The sequence below is a fragment of the Crocodylus porosus genome, unplaced genomic scaffold, assembly GCF_001723895.1.
Source record: "Crocodylus porosus isolate Cpor-Errol unplaced genomic scaffold, CroPor_comp1, whole genome shotgun sequence".
In the NCBI taxonomy this organism is placed as follows: Eukaryota; Metazoa; Chordata; order Crocodylia; family Crocodylidae; genus Crocodylus; species Crocodylus porosus.
In genome coordinates, this window is record NW_017728925.1 from 15,855,548 (window position 1) to 15,871,174 (window position 15,627).

The 15,627-nt window shown below is 40.3% G+C and overlaps 2 protein-coding genes across 3 annotated transcripts in view; both read left to right on the plus strand.

Moving 5' to 3' along the window:
• The window catches only part of QSOX2 (quiescin sulfhydryl oxidase 2), a 37,317-nt gene extending 22,843 nt beyond the window's left edge, over positions 1–14,474 (plus strand). For both annotated transcript variants that reach the window (XM_019540938.1, XM_019540939.1), the window contains exons 9-12: positions 360–482; positions 2,519–2,669; positions 7,349–7,537; positions 10,165–14,474. In XM_019540938.1, coding sequence (XP_019396483.1) covers positions 360–482; positions 2,519–2,669; positions 7,349–7,537; positions 10,165–10,712 — 1,011 coding nt within the window. In that variant the 3' untranslated portion in view covers positions 10,713–14,474. The remainder of the gene's footprint in view (positions 1–359; positions 483–2,518; positions 2,670–7,348; positions 7,538–10,164) is intronic.
• Positions 13,041–15,627, plus strand: part of LHX3 (LIM homeobox 3) — a 25,308-nt gene continuing 22,721 nt past the window's right edge. The window contains exon 1 of the mRNA XM_019541123.1: positions 13,041–13,080. Coding sequence (XP_019396668.1) covers positions 13,041–13,080 — 40 coding nt within the window. The remainder of the gene's footprint in view (positions 13,081–15,627) is intronic.

Below are 15,627 nucleotides of genomic sequence, written 5' to 3' on the forward strand. Positions count from 1 at the left end.
CAAAATTGCATCTTGAATCATCTGTCAAGTTACCTTCCCCCTCAGTTTGGATACAAAAATCTTCTGTCCTCATCTATTATATCATATTGCTGCATACTGTAAAAAACCAGGTGCATTACACTGGTGAGCAGTGTGTGCATACAGCCCATTATTAACATTTTTGACAGATGCCTAATTAACACAACATGGCTTGTTGTTGAAAAATATAACTAGTGATTGATTTGTATCTAACAAAAGTCCGATGTGCCAAGTTTAACGGAAGCTTTTACAGAGGTAAAAGCTCATTTAGAAAATATCAAATGGTTTCACCGCTAATGAGATGAGAGCTTTCAAATGTTGATGTTTTCTTATTTTCTCAGCTGTTTCCTGGCCGTCAGCCTGTGGTGAAGTTGCTGGAGACTTTGCAAGAGTGGCTGGTGAGCCTTCCATTAGACAAAATCCCTTATGATGCTATCCTAGATCTCGTCAACAATAAAATGCGGGTAAGCTGTTACTAGTTTCCAGCATAAAATACAGCATTAGTAAAGGATAAGGTTCTTTATAAATCCAAGACATCGCTTACTGATGCTTCCCTCAGTCATAATGGAGTTATAAGAAGGTTAAAATGAAAATAAAGTGAAATTGTTAAGCAGAAAAAATCCACATGAAGGAACTTAACTGAGTGAAATGACAACACTACTGGATAGGAGAATCCTGTATCTGTTCTGAGTGAACAGTCACTTATATTGTCCGTTTTCCACTTGCTCCTTCAATATTATAGTCAGAAATTAAAAACGCTGTATGCATGTGCACACATGTATAAGTGTGTGCATACAAACATGCATACTGTGTTTTGAACATCATGTCTCTGACTAAATCTGGCTGGATGAGACTCTGCAGAGCCATACTAATTTTACACTGAGTCAGTTAACTCTGCTTTCTTATCTCCAATGGACTGGATTTGCAAGACATTGAATTGAACTAGTTATCCTACTGTCACAATTCTCCAGCTGTTTAAAGCATGAAAGATGGCACATTTAGCTGTGGAGATGTGATGCATCTCTGCAGACTGTCAGGTCCTGACCTAGAACAGACGTGTCAATCTCAGATGGACAGTTCACAGTCGGCAAAGTGCTGTCAGTGGTCACCGCCGAGCTACAGGAGTTAAGATGTCATTTTCTTCCTCCCAAGTGGTGAGTCTCGTGCAGTTCTTGAAAATGTGTCTAGGTTGTCCACTCCCCAGAGTAAAATTAATAAATATCAAATCTTCCGCTGGGTTTTCAGGTTGGTTACCTTCTTGTTGAAGTTGTGGTCATCCCATACGAGCAAATTTTTGTAAGGTAGAGGCTGGAGTTAGTTTTTAAAATGGAGTTTTTAATCAGGAGAAGAAATCTCATGGTAAACCAGCAGTAACATATTCTTTGGGTGTAACTGCTGATGCTGTTTTTATGACCAAGAAAAAAATAACATATGAACCAGTTATTTACTATTACTATAGTAATGTAATACAGTTCTTACTAAATGTAGCTCTTCTGATCGTGTTCAGTAAAATTTGGACTCAATCTGAGTTTATAAATGAATAAATTAAAGTTTTGCTTTTGTAGTGTTAGTGTATTAAAATGCTTAATATTTTCCAGCGCACTAAGTTACAGCATTTGCAAGGCAGTGATGTTCGCCTCCTAGTACGTTTGTGGGCTGAGCTAATTTATGCCCAGGGAGGAGGAGTATAATAGTACATCCAAACAGCTCAAACTTAAGTTTAAGAGCCCCTAAAGTTAAAGTTAAATTTCCCATAATAAGAAGCACAATATTATTCAGTGAAGAGAGAGGGGCTTAATACTGTCTTAGCTAGATCATCTCTATTTTAAATTAGGATCATCTAGTACTTATGTCAACTAGAGTTTGATATAGGAGGTTGCTGAATGTATGCAAAGCACTCAATACCCTTTCATTTCAGTGAATATTTAAAGCCTGCAACACCTTGCAGATTTGGCCCTCGTGGTCTGAACAGTGTTTCACTAGACCCCTAACCCCTTTTTTCCTTTGGGAAAGTAAGATGGGGAAAATACTAAACCTGTAATGAAGACAATAATGCAGTAATAATCAGCTAGAGGCAGTGCAGCCCCAGCTTGAAGTGTGAGCGTTGTACAGATGGCCTTGTATTTGTTTGGCTCTGTAAGTTTGTGCCACCTACCACCACTTACCATTGCAATCAGCAGGTAAACGCAACAAGAGGAACGTGTGCCAAACACACATGTCATGTACTAGGGTGGGGGTGGGCAACCTCAGCACATGTGGCACAGGAAGCCTCTGCGCATCAGGCAAGGAGCAGAAAGCAGAGGAAGGGCATCGGAAGGGCATTCGGGGTGGGCACAGGCTTAATTTGTGGCCTGCCTGTCAGCAAAGGTTGGCCCCCGCTGCACTAGCTAGCCTCTAACACACTTGTAATGGTTGGCTGTGAAATGTCATTTTAAAGAATCAATATCGAGGAACGTCGTTCCCAGAATTGGGCTCATTTTAAAGTGTGCATTCTTTTCAGATATCTGGAATATTTCTCACTAACCACGTCCAGTGGGTTGGCTGTCAGGGCAGCAGACCAGAGCTAAGAGGTTATACTTGCTCCCTCTGGAAGCTGTTCCATACCTTGACCGTTCAAGCTGCCATTCGACCAAAAGCTTTAATCAACACAGGTAAGCAGCCGCTCTGCACAAGAACCAAGGGAGCAAAGGCCATCCTAGCCAGCTCTATATGGGCTAGTACAAGGTGGACTGGATTCGATTCCGGTCACATCTAGACATGCAGGTAAACGAACGAGAGACACTTGTTTCTTGGAGGAGTCTCAAGGCTTAATTTTTTTTTAGTTGTGGACCAGCAGAGGTTAGGACATGTCTTCATTGCTTTGACCTTTGTGGCGACGGGCTCCAAAAGAAATGACGTCAGTCCCTCCTTACCTAAAAGAGTGGTTAAGTTGCCTGACCTTGAAGATGGGAGTAGTATAACACAAAAAATGAGGGAGCCTCGCTGAAACTCTGAACTGCCCTTCCTCGGGGTAGAGAAACACTTCTGCTTATTGTTCAAGGTTCCATCTCACCTTATTTATTCTTTTAAAAAAATGAATTGGCAGTACACCTAAACTGGCTACAGAATAAAATCAGTTCTCATTTTATAAATACTAAAAATTAAGGTAATTATTACAGTTCCATTTTTATGTGTGTCCCTTGGTTGTTCTCAAACCATCTTTCTGGCTTAGTTGCACACAAAACAAAGAATGGTGGTTCATCCTTTACATTCTCAGTATTTTATGATACAGGGTTATGAATATTTTGGTATAGATTCATAACGAATAAGCAAATAGCAATTATTAGATGCGCATATTCTTTCCATCATGTTTGGAAAACAAGTAATGATGCAAAGCATGTTTCCAAATCATTTTGTACTGGATGCAACAGTACTTCATCTTTTCTTGGTTTTAGCTCTAGCGGGGAAAAGAACCCAGCAAAATGTTCTGAGAGTGCCTTTGAATACAAGAATTCCACAGGCTTATAACAAATTGATAAATTATGACATACCTTTAAAACGGTCCGTTTGGGAACAGGGCAAAAATAAACTGATAATACTATCCCCATACAATTCAATTAAGGCAATTTGCTTTCCTTAATTATGGCCCAAAGTGCTTTTTATGCTGCAAATCCCAATGATTTCCATCCATCAGGAAGGAGCTGTTTGGTCATTTAAGAATTTAGAGAATTGTAACTTTTGGAGATAAACTGGTTGGAGCGAGACTTGCATAGAACAAATTGGAAAATGTAGTTGCCCCGGCCTTGAATGCAAAAAACTTTTGTAGGGTAATTGTGTGTCCAGATTGGTACATCAAAGCCACAATAACACTTTCCAGCTGCTGTTCATAAAATGCAAGGTAAAGCTTGTCTCAATTTTAGATATTAATATTGGTGCAGTATCTTTGAAGGCTCAGTTCACGTTAACAAACTCTCTTAAATTGACTCCACCTACAAACTGGGTAGACTAGGTCATTCAGTATCCCTCTGCCTTGTGTGCCTCTCTCATTTCAGGAAGCCAGATTGAATCTCCTTTGTTAGTGCCACATTAGATCTGGTGATGTGCATACTTTCCTGTTAGGCAATGCATTATGGCTCTGCATTGACAGACTGTATAAATTATACCTCCCTGGTGTTCTTCACTCACTCGCTCTGTCTGCCACAAAAATCTTGTAATTAGTCAGTGAGACTCCTTTTTTCATTATTCTCCATATTTTTGTTTTAATTCTCCATACAAAACTGCATCTTAAATTGCTCCCATGGTTCAAATGTGTCATCAGATGAGGCAGAAATTAAATGACACTTTAGAACCTGAAAAATCTTTACCACACTTAACTACCAATTTAAATCAGGGCAGATATTTGATGATCACTTCTTGCGCCAAAAGAATTGGGTCAGTCTGAGACAGTCGGATTATGTCTTGGGAGGTTTTCCTCTCCTTATTGCTTGTTTAAATCCTATCTACTAAAAAGCATGCTGCGCTCCATAATCCTTCCCCCCACAGGTAGGGTTTTATGATTCTTGTCCACTTTAAAGATTAGGGTTACCCAGAATTGCTGTAGTTGGGGCCGAAAGAGAAAAGGAGGATTACACAGTGATACATGGCAGATGTTAATAGGAGATCCATCCTGGGGCTGATAAAAGAAAAACAAACAAAATGAGCTATTTTGCAATTGTCTTTTTTTTAAAGCAACAATATTTTTCTTGGTTGTTCCTGTTGCTTGCACAACGTGACAGGAAAGATGAACCCACTCTAGCTTTCTTAATATACATTTCTGGTGTATATATTGGCAAATGTATTGTAACCTTGACCTGTGTAGCCTTTAAGCTTCAGGGTTACTTTTGCTACGGTGTACTGGTGTGGGTCCTGTGTTCTTAATTTGATATTGAGAATGGTATCCAAAAATTGCTTGTTCTGTAAATGCATCCATTTAAAAGAAACCTTCAAAACCTGGACAGTGTAGCACTTGTTTTTGAATATGGGATCTTAAGAGTAAATGCATATTGTTATATCACTGTGTGATTTTTCTGCTTCTGCACAGAGAGGCTGAGCTTATCAGCAGGCTAACCTTGTTTGTTTAAAAAAAATGGATATTTTAATCTTTAAAATAACAGTTGCTCAGTAATAGTTGCATTTTGCCTGAAATTCATCTTGGGTTTCTAAAATTATTTTTCAGCATTTCTTTTAATACTGACATTTTAATCTGCTTTAATCTCATCTTTTTTATTTATTCATGTCTGTTCAATCACAGATATTGGATGTCTGAGTAGATGGCTCGTCATGTATTACTTCTCTTTGGTTTTAAATAATTTCTTTTTATGTTCCAGAGCCTCATTCTGCTGTTTTGATATCTAAATTTGTTTTATGAAGACACTTGTGGACATAAACAGTAAATATTTTGCTAGCTAACACAGTTTTGAACAGCTTGTGTTAACAGAACACTTTTCTGATAGGAAGTATAGGGAAGTCATAGGTGCACTATTGAACTGTTCTAAAATACAAATACATTTACATGCATTATTGTTAAATAATATTGGAAATAAAGTAGTTTAATGCCACCATTAGAAAAACATATTCAGTTAAATGCTATGGTCTGGTATTGTAAAGCTTCATTAAACCCAGTCCCAGTAAAGTTTCATCTCCTTTCCATGCCAGTAAAAGCAGTTGTTAATAGTAAGTCATGGATGCTCCATCACAAAATATATGCATGTATTATTTCATTTGACAGGTATTTAACATAAATTATTATAAATAGTTTATATAGTGCAGTATATTCTGAAAAAATAAGTACTAGTCAGACATTTCTATAATACTCTGAACTTCTCAAAGATTTATTGCTGGGAGGTTTTCTGAATTGAGCTCACAAACAGGAATGGGGCTATTGTAATAGTAGGGACTTTGCAGAGCAACTGCAGGATAAGGTTTCTCAATTGCAGAAGTCTCATACGTGATAAAATAATGCATCTGTAAGTCCTCAACACCACAGTGCAAATATTATGACCATATAGTAATGGTTTCAAATGAAAATAATTTCAAGTATCCCTCTTTTATTTTTATAAGTATAAATGCTACTGTAGCAGAGCTGCTATACTAACTAGTGTATAGTGCGTATTTGTGTGCATGTATAAGTGTAGTCAGATTGTAGTGGTTCTTTATTTCTCAGACCTAAGGAGATTACTAACAAAAGTTGAAAGAGAAATTGGAGTCCTGTGTCAGAGAGCTTTGGGTGCTTGTGCGCTTTAAGCTTATCCATCATGTTAGTATTTGAGCGCAGATAGAATATTCAGTATATATTACATGTGTTGGTTTAGGAATTGAGCAAAACATCAAAGCAAGCTCTACTTCTGGAAAAAATTCCTTGCACTGTAAAAGACACTGCATTTGTTTTCACATGCTTAAACCATGTCAAATCTTCTTTGTTTGCTAAGAGAAATGTTTTACAGTTTGTGTTCAATGTAGCTGCCTATTCCTGTGTATTTGAAAACCGTCCTTTGACATGCAGAACCTGGTGCCCTAGAACATTGATGTCTTAGGTTTGAATATAATATGTTATTCAAGCTAATGGTCAGCACAACTTTTTACAATAAATGTATTTTACATACTTGTGCTTACTTTATACTGGCTCACAAGCTGGTTTTAATTGTATGGGTACCAAATATCCTTAGGCAGTGAGATTATGCAAGTAAAACTGTTGTAGAGACTTAATGATTTTTATTTTGTTTTAATATCATCACAGGACATAATAATCAGCTTGGAACTGTAGCTTTCTGAACCTCTTAGGGGATCGTTCAGAGTCGTCTTTCATAACATAACATCCCCCTTCTGAACCAGCTGATTTGACCAAAAATAAGTCCCATCCTCCTTCATCACAATTACTAAGTGACACTACTATAACTTTACAGTGCTGCTTCTTTTAATCGTTGGGGGGGAGTGCCCCATTCCTGCACAAAACTTCTTAAACATTTTTATTTTAATGTTGTAATCCTTTACTCTTACTGCCCTTATTGGGCCACTCACTCTCTCGCTTTTGTTTCGTACTGCTTGTCTCCATCACGATTCACGGAGATAAGGTTGCTGGGCAATCTGAAGTGGTTTATGGATCCACAGAAAACCACCCAAATGAAGAAAATTCTCTAAATTGAAAACGCTGCTGTAATTTAGCTTAGAACCAGCAGGAGGCAATGTTTCCTTTCCATTTTTTTCCCCCATGATTCATGCTGTTTTGTTAGTACTTTGGCTTATGCACAGGAAATAAATGTCAGAAGCATTTGTCTAGATGCTGCTAATGAGGATCTAATTTCCTTCTTGCCAGGTTTTGAAGACAATCCCCAAGTGGTCTTGCAGATGATGCGGAGGTATATTCAGCACTTCTTCGGGTGTAAGGCTTGCGCCCAGCATTTTGAAGAAATGGCTAAGGAGTCCATGGACTCTGTGAAAACACTAGACAAGGCAGTTCTTTGGCTGTGGGAGAAGCACAATGTGGTGAACAACAGGCTTGCAGGTATGGAGACCTGTGTCAGGAGAACCTACCGAAGTTAACTCTGGACCAGTAGTCATGATAATAGTACGGTTTGGTAATATGTCCATATTCTCTTCCGGAACAGCAGAAACCCAGAGTAACTTAATCTACTCTGACTTATACCTGTATCTCCTGTACAGTGAAGTAACTTCAGATTTGCATTCATATTCAAGACCAGAATTTAACATGCTGCATATTAATATTTATTTAGCTTGCTGAACAAGTGTAAGCAATTGTGAGTTGCCCAATTCCAACAAGGTAACATGGCCAAGAAAGTTATATTTAACGTATACCCTATTCTGGGTAGTGGTAGTTCATCTCACAAGGATGTGTAGAAAAGACTCCACCGTTGTCTTAGAGCACCCATTTTTCTGCTGTTTTGACCTGCTAAATGATTAAATGAGCCTCTACGAGGTCAATTTGAAACCTAGTAATGCAGTTCAGCAGCTTTTCTGTAAATAAGAATAATTATGTGTCTCTCCACGATGGTTTATGCAGACATTAAAACCTCTTTCCCCTGGTTCTACTGGGAATTACAAAAACCATTGGAGAACAAGAGATTGTTATTTGGTGTAGAATGGTATAAACTTTGTATATATCAGTATATTAAATAAAAGAAAATCAATCTTCAAATATGGTGTGGCCCACAGAGGGCTTTTTTTTGGTTAGAGATAGACTGAAAACTCCGCTAAAATATTAGGTTATATTTAAATCCATTGTGTTATACAGATATCAAATAACTAAAGCACTGAAGAAAATTGGTTTCTGTTTGTACCTAATAACTGCCAGCTGTTATGGATCAGTGTAATGTAGCATTAGTTACAATTTAAATATGCACCATTGTGTTTGCATTGTGGTTAAGCCACATTCTCAAAACACCTGAAGCTTTAAATATTGTTGTGACTGCAGATGTTTTATCTTTTGCCGCCCAATATGAGAAGCATATGATGGGAGAGTCAATAAAAACTTCTGCTAACGTGTATACCGTTGCCTGATAGAATCTGGGTTTTTTTTTTTTCCAGTTTAAGTTATGTAGTATGTACTGTAGGAGGAAAAATAAATTACTTTTCTGATTGGAGAATTTACTCAGAGCTTTCAGTAATGCAAGACTGTGTTAAATCGCTTTAAAAAAAACTTCAGCTTGTATGGGGATGATTAATAACGCCAGATTATTTGGGGTACATTTGCCAAACTTTGGTTTCTGCTTTGGACTGTGATTAACTATTTTTTGCATTACTTGGTGTGTCTTTCTCAAACAGATCATCCTTATTTATGGTCATGTGAATGGAACTTGCAGTAAATACGAGACATTTTAGGCTTACCGGTTACCAAAAATACCCCAGCACCACTACCTATCATTCACCATGAAATCATTTTGCAAATTTGTTTTTTTCTGTTATTCAGTTGCATCCTAAGCCATGGTAGCTTAAAAGTTTACCCACTGTGACCAGCTTTATTGAGAGAGTGTAGATGGAGAGAGTGGACTAGTTTAAGGTTTCAGTAGGTTGTTAGACTTGATATTAATAATACTTTTTCCTCTTAAAGGAATTGATGACTGATTCTTGCTGCTAAATGCCTTGTGTGAAAACATGAAAGGGAAATACATTTGCTACTTTACATACAAATGGAAATAAAATAGGGAAATATTTTTATTTGTTGTTTTTGGCCAAAAGAGTTTGCAGAATAGGAAAAAGTTTGCTTCTTAAACATTAGTGTGCGGCACTGAAAAGATGGGGCATTTTTCTGCAAAATCTGTGCACAATTAATATATTAATCCAAACCAGATACAAACACGACACCCACGTTGACTTTTTTTTTAAACCAGATAAAGATGAAATTATCTCAGTTAAAGATACAAAGCTTATTTGAGAGCAGGCTACAACATGAACTATCAGCTCCCTCCCATCAAGCCAGAAAAATAACTCCATCTACAAGCAACTGAAACATTTAAAATGGAGTTCAGTCCCAGAGAAAATAATATGCGTATAAATGCTAAAAGGCAAACTGAAAAATGTGTCTTAAAGCCTTTACAGCACTGCCGATGGCGTCCTGTAATAACAGAAGATGCTAGGCAAAAGCTGGATAAAGACAGAATGGTCCCCAGTATCTATAGAAGCATGAAAATATATCCGCAAGTTATTGAATGGCCTTGAAGCAGCTTGCTGAAAAGTAGGCTACAGAATTATGGAGGACTGTGCAAAAGAGCAGTCCATTTTGAAGCCTAGTTCAAATTACCCTCTGAAAACACATTTGGCTGTTTCTTTTTATCACCTGTTAAAGGGAAACAAAATACTCTCGTAGTACAGTTGAATGCTACAGATTTTTCCAGGAAGAGAGAGAGGCTCGTCATTTCACGCTTTCATCGGAAGAGAATAAAACAGTAACTTAGAATATGAAAAGTGACATTTCCGGAAGGAAGCCAGCGTCTTACTTGACAATGAATTATTTATTCAAAAATACAACTTTATTGCTCTTTAATGCGTGTTCTCTTGTTGAACTGGACCTAGTGTTTGTGTTAAATGGAAAGTTGTCTCATGGGTTTCAATGACTAGACTGATAGGGAATTTTATCAACTGGATTTCTCTCTCTCTCTCTCTTTCTTCGTATAGGTGATCTGAGTGAGGATCCAAAGTTTCCTAAAGTTCAGTGGCCCACTCCAGATCTGTGCCCTGCTTGCCACGAAGAAATTAAAGGATTACACAGCTGGAACGAGGCACAAGTGTTACAGTTCTTGAAGCATCACTATAACAGCGAGAACATTTTGTACAAGTACATCGAAGGCCAAACTGACTCCAGTGAAACTGAACTTGGGGATGTGAAGAAGAAAGAGAAATCTTCACCCAGAAAACCAAGCGGAAACAAAGAGAACGATAACCTGGAGCAACAAAACATGCTAGATCCAAAATCGAAGGTCTTAGATAGATTAATAGCAAATGATGGACCTGTCAAAGAGAGAAATAAAAATGCAGCTGAACCAGTTATTCGTAAAGAGACCAAACAGTTTGTATCTTTCTTAGGGATTGGATTTTCTAACATAGACATGAGTCTATGTGTTGTACTTTATGTAGCATCGTCCTTATTTTTAATGATAATGTACTTTTTTTTCCGGATGCGGTCTAGAAGGTGGAAAATGAAGTATTATCGTCCATTTGTATAGAAATCAAAATTGGAAGTGAAATTTCCTTTGTAAGTGGCTGATGAGCACAGATGCAGCTTTAATATTTATGATCAGGGATTTTATATGCAGTATTTCACTTGTTTCAAAAACCCTTCTCCCCAGTTGATTTCTATTGTGGTAGTCTTTGTTGTAGGAATCCCAGTCTTTGCGTGTAACATCCGGACACGTAGCGCTGCCATAAAACATGCCCTAAATGAGAAACGTGCTTTTCCATGAAGATACCATTACTTGCTTGCATCCTGCACCCTTTGTAACCAGCTGTTCCAAGTTTTGGGAAGAAACAGTGCTGTTTTTTGGCGCGCTGAGTGGGCTCCTTACTTTTATCCAAACCTGAGTAGAAGGGATCTCTGTCCTCTGGTCTAGCAGACCATCTTGGTGGGCATTTGAAGAAGCAAGAAGTTTGCTTTTTCCAGAGGGGACAGGAATGTCTTTTGAATAAAGTTCAAAAACTATTAAATATTTTTACTCGATGCTGTCTCTGTAGCCGTGGCTCTGAGTCCCTGTAAGTCCTCCTCTGCCTATTGCAGCCAAGAGTATGAACACCCTCATAAAGGTCACAGATGGGCTGAACAGCATACAGAAGGCCAGATTTTAATCTTGCTTTTGCCAGTGCTCCTTCGAATGAACCCTTTCGACTTCAGTGCAGCTCCAACAAGGGTTCATGAGAAGAGACTTGGACTTACGCAGTAGAGTAAATAACTTTAATCCTTTCTTCCTGATTTATTAAGGAATAATTATTGTCAGAGTTTGGGGAAAAGCAGCACTGCTGAATTCTCTTCGTGGAGCCCACTTTTAATGATTTCTGATGAAGTGAAATTTCTAGCGAAGGGGAACACAAGTCTTCAGCCTTTTTCGGGCACCAGAAATTACAGTCGTCTTTAGTGAGCTGCTTACGTTGTTGCTCCACAATTTAAAATATTTGTGTAACGGGATTCCACAGTGTAGGTGTTTCATGTGCTTGTTTCCAGTCCTGAGCCTGTGCGACGAGGGATATTATCTCCCACCTGTAAAGTTTCCTTACGTAAGAAGAATAGTCGTTACTTCAAGAATAGTCTCCTGTTCCTCTGCTTGTGCTAGTGCGCTCTGCTCACCGCTGCTGTTCCCCGCTGGGCTGTGGGACCAGTCGGGAACATAGCAGCTGACTTTCCAGATCAGGTCTCAGGTCCACTTGTTCAGTCTTTTAGGGGAAGGTGTGAGGGAGCATGTGAAGAAATATAAAAAGATGAGACCTGGGGGATAAAAGGTTCTTCTTGATCTCACCTACTGGTCATCAGTTTGTGCTTAGGAGAAGGAGGTTGATGGTCCCCTCTACTGTAGCCAGGAATGTTCTCATTATCCACGTACTTGTCTAATTATATAACCCAAAAAACTCTAGCCTCAATGTCATCTTGTGGCTGTGTGTTTTGCAGATTAATTACAGTGCATAAAAGGGTGTTTCTGATCACCTGGGAGTGAACTTAAGATTTCCTTTAATGCCCCCCTTCCTCCCGGCACACGTACACGCACTGTTCTTGCACTATAAAAGAGGGAGGAAATAGCACCCGGGTAATTTGTTCATTCTCTCTTTCATTGCTGGGCCTATTCGTAAAGTGCTGGATTTGCATGGGGCCTTCAAACCCCAGTCACATTGCCCTCTGACTTCCCTCACAAGCCCTTGGATGAAGGATTTGAACCTTGCCATGATCTTGAGCTAAAGCTTAGGACAGACGCAGTGCTCGGCGAGAAAATGCTTTTAATGATAGCTGAATTTGATACATGTCTCCAGCTGAAGTTTGACACACAACTCCTCCATAGCTTCAATTGCAAATAAGAAAATTGGGCAAATAATTGCACGGAGAAACAAGGGCGGATACTGATATGACGCACACATTTACATTTAAAAGGTTTTTAACAGCATACACTGTCGCAGGTCTGAAGCAAAATCTGCATGACCGTGACAGCAGTAAAGGAAACATTTTCAGCTTTCCTAAGCTACCTTTTAGGGCCCCTGGTGACATGGGGGAACAGTCTCCAAGGACACGTTAGATGAAACTCTCACTGTGACTTCAAGTCAGTGTGAAGGGCTGGATGAAAACGTCTGATTTAAGAGGGGAGACGCTACCTGTTGGAACGGTTTCTTCCCTCCTTCATGAGATTTTTAAGCAAGTACCAAGATACTTATTGCACCGGTTTTTAAATATTGAAATGGCTTACAAGCCGGATGGTGAAACAAGTTAAAAATCAAAGCCTGCAGCCTGTAATCAATGCCATTGTGCTTAGTTATTACCCAGATTCAAATAATGGGGCTCAGAGCTGGGGAAACGGAAAATGGCCTCTGTTTTTAACCAAACTGGGTATCTAATGTCAGGTAAGCTAACGTAATCGTAACAAGCAGCAGTTTTCGGAGCTGGATTTGAGGTCAAAAGGAGCTGAGGGAGGTGCTGCATCTCGAAATACCAGGTGACATGCTAGGTACCTGTGCGGAGAGCTTTCAGTCTGTGTCATCTTTCCGCTTCCTGCTGTTGATGTTTTGCATATTTTCCTATCAAATGACCATTACTTTGTTTTCAACTTTGCTGGGTATCTAGCACTGGGCTGGTTCATTTTAGGCACGTCCCGCTTATTTTCATATGTGTATTAAAACCACTTTGGAAAGCTTGTTGGGATGATTTTGCCTGCAAAACAACTAGTGGGTTATTTTGGGACGTACTTGGGAACCGTTCTTCATTTGCTGAAGGAGTCCTGTAGGCTTTCATAGTGCCTTTACAGTGTTTGAAGCAGGAAATGGAGCAGAGACCTAAACTTCCAGCCTTTTTCCCCAAAAATAGATGCAAATGGGATTTGGATTGTGTCATGTGGTGTATTAAGCTAAGTTTTGCTTCTTAATTGGTACAAAGCTTTGGTAATAGTGACCTCGCTTGGAAACCAACCCTGAATTTTGAATGTAATTGTTACGCAATTCTCAGCGTATTTGCCATTTTGTAATCGTACCGTGACGAGTTGTGTGTTGTCTGTATTACGATGGTCAGTGTGGAGCCCTGCACCGTGGAGTTAATCCTGCCATACTCATTCTATAGACCTGCCGTGTCTCTAGAAAGTATTATTAAGTGTCCCTGAGCTGGGCAATGCAGTTTTCCCACGCTGTTACAGAAAGCCAAATTATGAGAGTATTTTTTTGAAATGCCCTGAAAATATCAGTCTCAGAATTGTGCTTTGTAAGAAATTCAACCACACACGTTTTCCTAATGAAAATGGTGCAATCTGAACCATACCAAACCGAGTAACCTTTGGGCTGCATTTTGTCGCTTCGATACTTCCAGCTTTTTTAGCCGTCTGGAGTTTCTCAGTGAGCAAATGTTAAGCTTCAGGGAGAAAGGGAAAACAATGGAGGGCTTGCTCGGCTGGAGGAGAAAAAGCCACACGTGCCAAAAAAAAGCCAAGTGAAATGATTCCTTCGTGTTTAATATTTAATTGCAAACTGTATATTTTATGTCGCACCTGTTGGGAACGGGACGTGAGTATCATCTTTAGGAAAGGTTCGACACGCATATTGTGCAGCATCCAAGCTGTTGAGACTGGTGAGCAAAACCGTTGAGTAATTTAAATGTTTTATTTATTTGAATAATTTGACATTTTCTCGTGTCAGTTAGTTTTTCACTCGATGGGAGAGCTCCTCTCTCGCGGGGAAAGTGGCCGTTTTGTACTAAAGTGTAAACGAATGTGCTCATTTAAAAATAAACTGCAGATGTCCGAGTGAAAAAAATAACGTGCAGCAGCCTTTTTGTACCCATCCCTTTGGCTCCGGCTTCTAGCACAAGCCAGATATTGCAAGAGTGCTTTAAAATCCAGTTCTCACCAGAGGGGGATCACCCTGGGGTTAGACTTTTCTAGAGAAATGACACAAAGACAGCACTTGAACCATTTTAATTTCCAATTTACTTTTCACTTTTCTCTGGCTTTGCTGTGAAGGCACACTGGTCTGTGACCCCGCGCGACTCCTTTGGTTTTGTTTGTCCCAGCACAAGTCCCTGACGGCAGTCGGCGGTGGTCGTGCTAATGTGGTGGAGGTGACCCTGACTACGCCTGGAGTCCTGTCAGTGGGATGTTTAAAGGAAAGAGGATTGGACTCGAGTGCCCTGTAGTTGAACACGCAATTCTGCTTCCTTTGCAGAAATGTGCCCTTTCACCACCAGCGGTGGCCCGGGCTGGGCGGCAATTGCCTCCTGTGGCTGTCTGGGCTACGGCCCCTGGGGGAAGCTGGAGGCTGGGGTCGTTAGCCACAGCGCCTCTTTGGGAAAGCGCATCTCTCACTGACTCGTCCCTCTCACTGCACCTACGATAACAAGCCTGCCCCCTTTAAGTGCCAGGAATATAGTCTCACCTCTGATAACCTAGTTCAACCCAAAACCGAGCATGCTGCTACCATGACCATATACCAGCCCGCTTCCTCCAACAAAGGCTCTGCTGCCTCCTACACTCAGCAAATGGATAAAGCAGAGCCCGTTGATGTCGTGGATTTGAACTTTTGCTTGTTCAAGGGCTTGTTCAGGAGACTGGGATCCAGGCCCAGGGCGTGTTAGCAGCTGTGTAGTTTACCTCTGCTTCGCACGCACACATCACCTCCGGCTCAGGCCCTTGCCTACCCCTAGACGGCTGTGGGCGCACCTCGGGCACTAGCTTCAGCTGGGGCGCTTGTGCTACCGGGTGCTCTCCCCCACCGGGGAAGCCACGCTGGATCCCAGTATGTCGCACCAGCACGGGGATTTCTGGCTGTGCTTGCTCCTTTCTTCTCCCTCGGTGTACACACGCGGAGGCCAGGTCCCCGCACGCTCAGGGGCTGGAGAGGGAGCGACTTCGGCGGTGCTCGCCACAGCAAGCCGGCCCTGCTCGGCGGCGCGGCGCGGCGCTCTTGCCC